This window comes from Glandiceps talaboti, chromosome 15, assembly GCF_964340395.1.
Source record: "Glandiceps talaboti chromosome 15, keGlaTala1.1, whole genome shotgun sequence".
Classification (NCBI taxonomy): domain Eukaryota; kingdom Metazoa; phylum Hemichordata; class Enteropneusta; family Spengelidae; genus Glandiceps; species Glandiceps talaboti.
This window is the reverse complement of record NC_135563.1, coordinates 589,028-602,175: the sequence shown is the minus strand read 5'-3', so window position 1 is coordinate 602,175 and position 13,148 is coordinate 589,028. Positions and strand designations below refer to the sequence as shown.

The window sequence follows — 13,148 nt, the reverse complement described above, 5'->3', positions numbered from 1 at the left end:
ATGTTGTGTAGTTCTATACTGTCTGCATTGTATTGTAATCTAGTGTATTGTACTATTATGTTGTGTAGTTCTATACTGACTGCATTGTATTGTAATCTAGTGTATTGTACTGTTATGTTGTGTAGTTCTATACTCACTGCATTGTATTGTAATCTAGTGTATTGTACTATTATGTTGTGTAGTTCTATACTGTCTGCATTGTATTGTAATCTAGTGTATTGTTCTATTATGTTGTGTAGTTCTATATTGTCTGCATTGTGTTGTAATCTAGTGCATTGTACTATTATGTTGTGTAGTTCTATACTGACTGCATTGTATTGTAATCTAGTGTATTGTACTGTTATGTTGTGTAGTTCTATACTCACTGCATTGTATTGTAATCTAGTGTATTGTACTATTATGTTGTGTAGTTCTATACTGACTGCATTGTATTGTAATCTAGTGTATTGTACTATTACGTACAATGTATATGTACTGTACGAGTTTTTTGTCATGCAAGCACCTACCATCTCATTCAATAAACTTATCATTATAACAACATCCAACACAAGTAATAAGTGATTCTGGCTTAATTACCTCTTCTCTGAGTTCATTTACAATGGCTTCATCTGTTTTATTCATTTTAAGAAGCCTTTCCAATCTCATTACCTTAGGAAAAATAACACAAAAGAGAGTACATGTAAAGTGTTTGAAATAAACTGGCAAAAAATGTCTATCATGTTTTCCTTGTACTGCACCACAAGTTTGCCATGCTGTCAGTCTGTGTACACATTCATTGATATGTTGATATGCAATTAGGCTGCTTTAGAAAAACTTGTGGGGGGGGGGGGGGGTGTGGTGGTTAGGTCGGTCGGGAGATTTTGTTTTTTCCAAACCCCCAATTTTTTTTAAAGTAAAAAAATGTGGCTTGGCTTGTTTGAGTTATACATTTACTAAATGTTAAGTAACCTCCTCTGCCTAAAATTGTTAAGTAACCTCCTCTGCCTGGATCAAAAAATTTTGAAGTACCCCCCTTCAATTTTAAATAGCAGATAATTTGTTTTTGTTATACACGCACTCATACATACATATATACTGATCATTACCATCCAAGTACCCTGCCTGTAAAACGTCTACCTAGACATTCTCTTTGCAAAAATTAAAACAATGTGTTTTACTGTTTCTCTCCCTTTGGCACATACTGAGATATATAACTGTTTTCCTTTAAAAAAATAATCTATCAAACATGTTATTGTCCTTTAGCTCAAGTGTTTTTGAAGTAGGCATAAGCTTATGGTCATTTTTTAAATTGATAGCAACATGTCTTTAGATATTCACATTTTAAAATATTTTGTCATTATTTTAAAACTATTTCTCTATTTTTGAGGATACATGGACTTGGAGGCTCCTAGTTTTTATCTGAAGACAAAAACCTCTCTAATACAGCTAAAAGAAAATTATTGTCATTACTTGATTAATAGACTACATGTAACTGTTGTTGTCAATCAGCTGTCCAACTGAGTCTTTAATTTCTGTTCATTAATGTATTATTTCCTTGATGTGTTGCAGTTGATTGCAATTGTCTTCTTAATTACAGTTGCAAATGTTGATGCACAAACTATAGTTTTGTATTGGAATGTACTAGTTCAGTCCCTAATTGTACAGTAAAAACTGACAACTTGGGACAGAATGACATTGAATAACACTGTCTATAAAATGCAGTCTTGTATCTTGTTCTTGTTTGATTTAGTTGAATATACTGTCAAGAGAAAGTAAATGTATAACTCAAACAAGCCAAGCCACATTTTCAAGTCACAGAATATTGTATCAAGTGGTATATAGGTATTGATATTTACATAGTGCATGCAGTATATCTGTATTGTCTTCTTTTGAAGATTTTTGCAAAAACCGTAAGTGTGTTCATTTACATTTTTGACTTCCATGTGGTAGTTTTCCTTCCATATCTTGTATATGAAAATATCATTTTCACCACCATCACTGTTATCATCATCATCATCATCATCATCATCATCATCATCATCATCATCATCAGAACCAATATCGCCTTCAACTACATCTGAGTTTGAACTATCTTTATCATCACTCTCACTGTCATTATCACTGTCTTCAAATGACACATCACTCTCACTGACATTATCACTGTCTTCAAATCACACATCACTCTCACTGTCATTATCACTGTCTTCAAATGACACATCACTCTCACTGTCATTATCACTGTCTTCAAATGACACATCACTCTCACTGTCATTATCACTGTCTTCAAATCACACATCACTCTCACTGACATTATCACTGTCTTCAAATGACACATCACTCTCACTGTCATTATCACTGTCTTCAAATGACACATCACTCTCACTGTCATTATCACTATCTACAAATGACACATCACTCTCACTGTCTTCAAATGACACATCACTCTCACTGACATTATCACTAACTTCAAATGACACATCACTCTCACTGACATTATCACTAACTTCAAATGACACATCACTCTCACTGTCATTATCACTGTCTTCAAATGACACATCACTCTCACTGACATTATCACTGTCTTCAAATGACACATCACTCTCACTGACATTATCACTGTCTTCAAATGACACATCACTCTCACTGACATTATCACTAACTTCAAATGACACATCACTCTCACTATGGCTCCCAACAGTTTGACAGCTTCACTCATTTATTTCAATCAACAGTATGATATACATTGTAGTACAGTCCATCCTTTACTATTAAGAGGCTTAATTTGTCCATGTATGAGGAGTCATGAAGTCAGTTTATTTTTCAGTTATGAATATACTGTCCCACTATGACCCACATTGTTTTTTCAGATACCCCCATCACCATGCATATTATATGGAATGCCCCCTCAAATCTCCTGAAGACCCCCCCCCCCCCCCCCCCGACAGGTTTTTGTGAAAGCAGCTTTAATGAGCTCAACATCTTAATTTAAGAAATTTAATACAAATGAAAACTGAAAACTCATTGGAAGCTATACATCAAATATTGAAAACAGATTGGGAAACTATAAAGTCACAAGTATTGTCCCAGAACAAATCACTGTCACTAAAATGAACATTATATTCTAAATCAATTATTTCAGTCAAACCAAACATTCTCATTCAACCCATCTTACTCACCTCTGCCTTCAGAGATGTAATTTGGCTGTTTTTATCTCTAAACTCAGTGTGCAACTGGGTGTTTTCAGTCCGCAAACTTCTACATTGTTTACCCTTCTCTTCCAAGGCCTCTTCTCTTTCCTGAAGCTGTTCAAATAGAAAATAAAATATTCAAAATTAAAACCAAATGAATCAAAAGATTCCGCTTGCAATGGATATTGATCTAATGTCATCAATATAAGCAAAGAATTGGCTTGACAGAATTTCTTAATCACACTTAATAATGGCTAATTACTAGGGACAAAATCCTTGAACACATTTGGCATTGTCCAATGACATTTAACTCAATTGACAAACACACCAACAAACAGGTGTATTAAAGCCATGCATATACAGAGCTTTTCATTGGTTGAATAAATTGCAGCAAACAGCCAATCACATTGACTGATGAATTTCAAAATGAGATGTCTTTAACCACTGTTACAGTATTAGTTCTAGTATACTGCTATGGCTTCACCTCTGTGCTCCTAATATTGTAAACTTCCCTCAAGGCTACATTGTTTTCATTTCACTATCTTACTATCTGTCCCATTAGGTCATCAGTTGTAACAAACAGATGTCACTGTGACATTTTATCGTCAAAACTTGCACCAACTCTTTTGTATAAATTATACCACCTTGCTAGCCATATATTTCTTCCTTTACCATTAATCTGTATACAATGAATGCGATGCAAACTGTACATTCCAATTTCATTTATCATTTTCTTGTACTGGTAGTACCATTGCTATCTAGGTATATGCAATACTATGCTGTATGCTATTTTGACAAACCACCATGTGCCGAGGTATATTGATCTATTTTTGGATAACAATCATGTGGCCATTGTGTACATCTGTACATTTGCATTACAGCAATACAGGTATATTTAATTTCTTCCCTTGATGAATAAATGAATAAGTAATCAGTTTAGGCAAGTCATGGCAGATACAACACCAGGGCTCTATTCATATGTAAATAACGAACATATTTTAAGCATGTGATTATCACGTGACAGTCAGGTGATTAAATACAAGTTAAAAAATAGTCATGTCATCATACTCTGACAGAAAGTTAAAATAACAGGCAAACAAGGGACCATAAAAGTTTCTTTTTCAAAGAGAAAATTCTTTCAGTACCAAGCAAGAACAGGAAAGTTACAAAACTGGAAAAATACACAGACCCCCAAACCTCACCTTATATTTCAATTCTCCAATGTCCTCAATTTCCTGCATGCAAAGAATGATGGGAAATGTGATATGTGTGTGAGTCAATATTAGTGAAAATGAGTGTTAGGGGACTGGGTAAATGGAATGACCATACAAACAGTGATGACTGTTATGTACATGGAACAGACGTTTTAAGAGACATGAAATTTGTAGACAATGAAAGATACACAAAATATATAGACACTGAAAGATACACAAAATATATAGACACTGAAAGATGCAGGTAAACAGAAAAGCTGAGAATACAAGTTTGTTCCATTTTCAGTAAGAGACATATCATGCTGATTTAGAGTTTAAGTAATAATATTAATTCATTGCATTACTCATTTCTAGCATTCTCTGCTATAATTGTAGGTCAGTAAACAACGCAAGTGTTTATTTTCTTTATTAGTTTATTTTCTGTTAGTAGAAATATACAAGTTTCTTTCAAAAGATATGTCAGTAAATATTACTACACTATAAATTAGAATTGTTTAATGTTACATTTGAATGCATCCTCAGACCAACCTCATCAAAACTTTTAAATTAGTGTTGACAAGACATTTTCTTGAAATTGACTTGTTTCTTGTAAATTTCCTCAGCAAATCAAAGCAAATTTTTATTTAATTTATGATGGGAAGCATTAAACTTTCATTCTATAATTTGTTTCTAGAAATCACTATATTATATCACTATACCATATCACTATACCATATCACTATATTATATCACTATACCATATCACTATATCACTATCACTATACCATATCACTATACCATATCACTATATTATATCACTATACCATATCACTATACCATATCATTATATCACTATCACTATACTATATCACTATACAATATCACTATACCATATCACTATATCACTATCACTATACCATATCACTATACCATATCACTATCACTATACTATATCACTATACCATATCACTATATCACTATCACTATACTATATCACTATACAATATCACTATATCACTATACCATATCACTATATCACTATCACTATACTATATCACTATACCATATCACTATATCACTATACAATATCACTATATCACTATCACTATACTATATCACTATACCATATCATTATACTATATTATATCACTATACTATACCATATCACTATCACTATACTATATCACTATACCATATCACTATACTACATCACTATACTATACCATATCACTATACCCTATCACTATACCATATCACTATACCATATCACTATACTACATCACTATACTATACCATATCACTATACCATATCACTATAATATATCACTATACTACGTCACTATACTATACCATATCACTATACTATATCACTATCACTATACCATATCTCTATACCATATCACTATACCATATCACTATAATATATCACTATACTACATCACTATACTATACCATATCACTATACTATATCACTATCACTATACCATATCACTATACCATATCACTATACCATATCACTATAATATATCACTATACTATACCATATCACTATACTATATCACTATCACTATACCATATCACTATACCATATCACTATAATATATCACTATCACTATACCATATCACTATAATATATCACTATACTATACCATATCACTATACTATATCACTATCACCATACCATATCACTATACCATATCACTATACTATACCATATCACTATAATATATCACTATACCATATCACTATACTATACCATATCACTATACCATATCACTATCACCATACCATATCACTATACCATATCACTATACTATACCATATCACTATACCATATCACTATACTATATCACTTTCACTATACCATATCACTATCACCATACCATATCACTATACTATATCACGACACTATATCACTATCACTATACCATATCACGATACTATACTATATCACTTTCACTATACTATATCACGATACGATACTATATCACTATACTATATCACGATACTATACCATATCACGATACTATATCACTATCACTATACCATATCACTATACCATATCACTATACTACATCACTATACCATACCATATCACTATACCATATCACTATCACTATACCATATCACGATACAATATCACTATTCTATACCATATCACTATACCATATCACTATACTATACCATATCACTATCACTATACCATATCACTATACCATATCACTATACTATATCACTATCACTATACCATATCACGATACTATATCACTATACTATACCATATCACTATACCATATCACTATAATATATCACTATACTATACCATATCACTATCACCATACCATATCACTATCACTATACCATATCACGATACCATATCACGATACTATATCACTATCATATCACTATACTATATCACTATACCATATCACTATACCATATCATTATACCATATCACTATCACTATACCATATCACTATTTCCTTGTCCAAAAGATAAACTAAATCTAAATTATTGAAATGCGAATTTGTAAAAAAAAAATCAATTCAAAAACACAAAATGATGGAAGTTTGGAAAACTGTTGTCAGCTAGACTAATTTGATGCCCACCTGAATTCTGGCAGCTATCTCTCTTTCTCTCATCAGTGCTTCCATTTCCTGCAGTGTGCAGGCATGGCAAATAAAACAGGACCGGTATTTTTATTTAAATTAACAATATTTGACTAAAATGGTCAGATCTTTTGAGGTATGCAATAATAAAGAGTGTAAATATTTCATGCAGATGTTAGTAGAAGTGTTTGTTACCATAGTTACAACTCATGATATACTGTATACAGTTTTAAATGAATGTATCTTTGCATGTAACTTTATGATCAACTTTATAATACACAAGAAATTTAATGAAAATATTATCTCTATGATGTTATATTTCCATAAAATATCTGTCAACCTTGTAGGTAGGCCAAAATAAATCATTAACATTACAAAAAAACATATACAATATATGTGGTTGAATAAAACACACTATCTGTATAAGACAAAGAAGAGGCTCACACCTTGACAGACACTTAGCCTTGTGCTAATGGTTGTATAATGATTTCACACAGTTAACCACACTGAAATCTGTACAATTCCATCATAAACTTTATCCCTTTGTGATTGGCAGATACTGTCTAGCAATACAGATTATGTCACTGATTCAAATCACATGGTGATGATAGTGACAAAGCAGGTAGATTTAAAACCAGTTATTTGCACACGTTTCCTGACAATGTGTCTTTAAAAGTACAGTACTCAAAGCACAGTGCTAAGTGTCTGTGGAGTCAGGGATGTTAGTTGAAATCTGCCAGCGCAATTAGTGTCTGTGGAGTCAGGGATGTTAGCTGAAATCTATCAGTGCTATTAGTGTCTGTGGAGTCAGGGGTGTTAGCTGAAATCTATTAGTGCTATTAGTGTCTGTGGAGTCAGGGGTGCTAGTTGAAATCTATTAGTGCTAAGTGTCTGTGGAGTCAGGGGTGTTAGTTGAAATCTATCAGTGCTAAGTGTCTGTGGAGTCAGGGATGTTAGTTGAAATCTATTAGTGCTAAGTGTCTGTGGAGTCAGGGGTGTTAGTTGAAATCTATCAGTGCTAAGTGTCTGTGGAGTCAGGGATGTTAGTTGAAATCTGCCAGCGCAATTAGTGTCTGTGGAGTCAGGGATGTTAGCTGAAATCTATTAGTGCTATTAGTGTCTGTGGAGTCAGGGGTGTTAGTTGAAATCTATTAGTGCTAAGTGTCTGTGGAGTCAGGGGTGTTAGTTGAAATCTATCAGTGCTAAGTGTCTGTGGAGTCAGGGATGTTAGTTGAAATCTATTAGTGCTAAGTGTCTGTGGAGTCAGGGGTGTTAGTTGAAATCTATCAGTGCTAAGTGTCTGTGGAGTCAGGGATGTTAGTTGAAATCTATCAGTGCTAAGTGTCTGTGGAGTCAGGGGTGTTAGTTGAAATCTATCAGTGCTATTAGTGTCTGTGGAGTCAGGGGTGTTAGTTGAAATCTATTAGTGCTAAGTGTCTGTGGAGTCAGGGGTGTTAGTTGAAATCTGCCAGTTCAAAGGATCTAGGCTATGATAAACCCAAGACAGAAAGTGAAAACAAGTAAAGGTACAATGTATGATAGAAAACAGGTTGATATGAAACAATAATGTAACAATACAACAAAGAAAGACAAGTCATTGGGAAATTTGGATACAACGGGTATAATTTGGATATGACGGGTACAATTGGGTATGACTATAATTTGGATATGATGGGTTTAGTTTGGGTATGATGGGTATAGTTTGGATATGACTTGGGCATAGTTTGGATATGATGAATGTAATTGGGTATGATGGGTATAATTAGGTATGACGGGTATATTTTAAATATGACTTGGTTGGGTGTATTTTGGATATGATTTGGATATCATTTGGGTATGACTTTATAGGTATAATAACATTAATGAAAATTAAAAGTGTCAATGAAAAAGGATTAGGTTGGATCCGAGGCAATGAATCAAGTATGAAAGTACTTTTGGGCAGCATCTACATCAACAAACTACAACAACCTAACTTAAATGTATGAACAGTACATGAATCACTTCAGATTAATATGGAACAGACTTTCTCACCAACATATACACTACCACCTTAGACCTCTAAGAGCTATGATGCACAAATTAGTTTTTTTCTTTTTGACATTTCATGGATATATAATGTAATGCCAGTATAATTTTGATATGCTCCTCTTGTAGTACCATCAACTCATATTTAAGAATAGATATTTGATAACATCTCTTTCAGTAACTACATACATTGGCATTTCTTCCCAATTCACTACCTGAAAACAATATGTTTTGATAGTTTGTGTTACCTCTTTCTCGGCTTTTAAACTACAAATTTCTGCTCGTAGTTGATCTTTTTCTGCCTCATGCACTTCTTTCTCACTTTTTTGTCTCTGTACCAATTTTGAGATCCACAAAGGTGTGGGTGGTTTGGGTGAAACATCAGGAGCTTCCTTTGAAGGCGTTCGTGGAAGAGTAAGAGGTCTGCTAGACTCAGGGAAGACAAAGACTGCGGAGTGTTCAGATACTTCCATGTTATCTTTGTCAGTTCCATTTGACTGGGAATCCATGCCACTATCAAATGATGGTGGTCTCTGCATATGCAGAGTTGCTTGTCTTTTGGATTTAATGAGAAAGTGACCGGAAGATGAGGGAGGTTCAGATGATGGCAATGGAGGGAGTTCCACGTCAGAGAAATCTGATTCTGAATTTGAATCTGATTCACCCAAAGCAAGATGTGATGGGATGGGAGAAGTTGGTAATGGAGGAGGTACATCAGATTCAAAGTAGTCCACAGATTCAGAATGAGAATGAGAATGGACAGAGAGCAATGGTGGATTAGTATCTGGTAAGGGAGGAACATTTATATCTGTTATCAGTTCTGCATGGAATACACCTTCCTCGGCTAATTCTGGTTCCTCTACAAGTTCTCCACTATGTGACTTGACTCCTCTCAATCCTGGAGACAATTTAGGTTCCATATCAGGAAGTGATGCAGCCATTGCTTCTATTAACTTCTTTCGTTCATATGGTCCTGCCGTATCCAACGCTCTGGATGCAGCCCTTGTTCTGTCTGGAATATTCTCTCTTGTATTATTTTCTTGGAGTGAGTAGCGATTATGAGAAAACCTGGCAAGTCTGCTTTTGATGTTTGGTACTGGTGTTGTGTAGACAGGCAGACTTTCAACCAATTGATCTATGAGTCTACTTCTGTCTAAATCAGCAGTCTTCTTCATCTCAACTGTTACAGACTGTTTATAGCTAAGGCAACTAGGCTGGGTGTTCACATCAATTACCTCCTTCTCTGTGCTGATAAGAACACGACTAGAGGAATTCTCCCACTGTAGTTGTGATAGTACTGATGTTGGTTTTGTACTTTGAGGCTTAGGTAACTGAGCACTATAGGGCAGGGTCTCTAAGAAATTTGCAAGTGTAATTTGTTTATTTTGTGGGGTGTACACCCTTGACTGCATAGCTGTACTGTTTATGTATCTTAAGGCATCCGTCTGTGTGGCTTTGCTGGTTCGTTTGGTGAATACAGAACCAGCGATGCTCCCTCTCTGAAATGAAAAAACAATGGAAATGGCACACGTGAGGTGAAGTGAAATGTTAGCATATTAACAATAGAGATCTAATAAAGCAGCTATCATGTTATATGGATTATTTGGGGTAGCGTTCTTCATTATGATGTGAAATGCTAGGTAGGTGCAACTCTAAGCTGTAAATCATTCATTTCCTACCCTACCTTACTCTACTCTAAATTCTACACAGCCAAACTACCCTACTCTACTCTAAATTCTACACAGCCAAACTACCCTACTCTACTCTAAATTCTACACAGCCAAACTACCCTACTCTACTCTAAATTCTACACAGCCAAACTACCCTACTCTACTCTAAATTCTACACAGCCAAACTATGCAATAATAAGCCTTCATGTTATTAATTATGTCATATGACTTGACATGAGATAAACAAATGACAATACATGGTACACAACAAACATTTTGTGGACAGGTGATGATGACCTTTGATATCTTTCAGTCTCATTTAAACAATATGTTGTAAATTAATCTTGACAAAATATTGATATTGTTTATAAGGCAAACGCTTGTTGATTTGACCTACTATTTGAATATCACTCAACCTATCAATATAGGAAGGGACACAGATGTGTTGTTAAAATGAGCCACTGAGGGTCAACCAAGGTCAGTCAATCTAGGTCAAATGTAAATAAAATTTTATAACAACAGCCAATAACCATTTTGAAATATTGATTTAATTACAACTGCAAAAAAATTTTATCAAAACAACTTAAATATTTTAAAATGTTGAATACTTGCTACTTCCAAAAATGTCACACAATGGAGTATTCAACAAGTCTTCCTTGAAGACAGAGACTCTTCAACATTTAAACTTACCAATTCATACATTGAGTATTTATGATACAATATGACCCCATTTAGTCTTTACCATGAAGATCCCAAGAAGGAGGGGGGGGGGGAGGGGGGGGGGGGGTGCTAAAAATATAGTGCCAATGGCATTGTAGCACAACTGTACAGTTTTTAAAAATGTTTATCCATATGCTAGTCCATGCTAACAATAGGTATTCATTTGCTGAATGACTATCCAGTTGTCTATCCAACCATGTTGCTATCTTTGCGATATATACAATCATTTGGCTGTTGCTACGGGCGTGGTCATGTTATTAGCTAAATTTGCATACATTTTTGAATGTTTTTGTTCACTTGTGTATGAATTCCTGATATTATCTTTGCAATATACGTGATCATTTGGCTGTTTCTGTGGGCATGGTCTTGTTGCTAGGCAAATTTACATATATTTTTTGAATGTTTATTCAATTGTCTATTAATCCCGGTTAATACCTTTGCAATATATGTGATAATTTGGCTGTTGCTTTGGGCGTGGTCTTGTTGTTAGGCAAATTTACATACATTTTTTGAATGTTTATTCAATTGTTTATTAATCCCTGTTGTTCTCTGTGACAAACGACGGTTTGGCTGTTGCCATGGACGTGGCAATGGTTGTTGGGGATATTTGCATACATTTTTTGAATGTTTACTCACTTGCCTACCAGATGATGTTCTTTATTTAACCAAAATATACTCCCATTTGGTTGTTGCTAAGGGCGTGGTCATGGTTGCTAGGGCCAATATTGTCAAAAAATTTTGAACAAAATCTGCATAATAACACTTTAAGAAACATCTTAACATCAGTCTCATTGACCAAGTACTTTGTGAGATATAAGTTTTTGACAAAAAATGAACATTTTTACACCTAATTTGCATATCACTCATGACATCAATATATGCTTAATATTTCTTTATCTATACACCCCCAGATGCATCCTCATTAAAAGTAAGCTCAATCTGCTGAATAGTTTTGACATTAAAGATTTTTTAACAAAAAGACACATTTTTAGCCCTAATTTGCATATTACTCATGGAACCATGTCATGAACAAATCTTACTTTACACCCCCTTGAGAATGTTCCCACTAAATTCCACACCAATCTGCCCAGTACTTTCTGAGTTTAAACTTTATTAAATCAAAAAATCACATTTTTTTACCCGAATCACACACCTGTGATGTGATCATTTTCATTTGAACAATTTCCCAACTAGACCCCACAAGTAATGTCCCCACCAAATACCAAGGCAATCAGGTAGGCAGTTTTTGAGTTTAAGTCGTCTACACACACACACACACACACACACACATACAGACAGACAGACAGAGCTCGATGCCTATAGCACTACTGAACCTACATTGTAGTTCAGTTGTGCTAGAAATGACCCTCAAGACATTACCGCAAACGTAATAGAATGAACTGATGTGCACATGTGAACTATTATACCTAATATTTTAACAAGGTTTAGTAAAAAATGGTCCATTATAATGTCATGTACAACTGTATATTTCTTTTGTGAACTGACTGTGGAGATTGTATGTGTATCAATTTTACTGTTCCACTATTGTTTGTTGATTAATTTTGAAGATTAATTTTTATTATTATTATATTGGTGAATAAACATTATTATTATTTATGGCACATAATATGTGCATTTTAACATAACGCCTATTTGACACTGAAGATGAGGGTCAAGGTCAAAGTGTCATTAGAGAGCTTGTCACTGATAACATGAGCGTACAACGTAGACACTAAAATAAAGCCTCTATCTACTTTTATTACA

General features: G+C 34.2%; 1 protein-coding gene across 8 annotated transcripts in view; it reads right to left on the bottom strand.

Annotated features, from left to right (window-relative positions):
* LOC144446976 (uncharacterized) overlaps window positions 1–13,148 on the bottom strand; it is a 334,721-nt gene that overhangs the window by 79,561 nt on the left and 242,012 nt on the right. For 5 of the 8 annotated variants that reach the window (XM_078136846.1, XM_078136847.1, XM_078136849.1 and 2 more), the window contains 5 exons: window positions 9,243–10,493; window positions 6,970–7,017; window positions 4,370–4,402; window positions 3,156–3,281; window positions 577–648 (listed from right to left, as the gene is read on the bottom strand). In XM_078136846.1, coding sequence (XP_077992972.1) covers window positions 577–648; window positions 3,156–3,281; window positions 4,370–4,402; window positions 6,970–7,017; window positions 9,243–10,493 — 1,530 coding nt within the window. The remainder of the gene's footprint in view (window positions 1–576; window positions 649–3,155; window positions 3,282–4,369; window positions 4,403–6,969; window positions 7,018–9,242; window positions 10,494–13,148) is intronic. The other 3 variants (XM_078136848.1, XM_078136850.1, XM_078136853.1) reach the window with 3 other exon arrangements.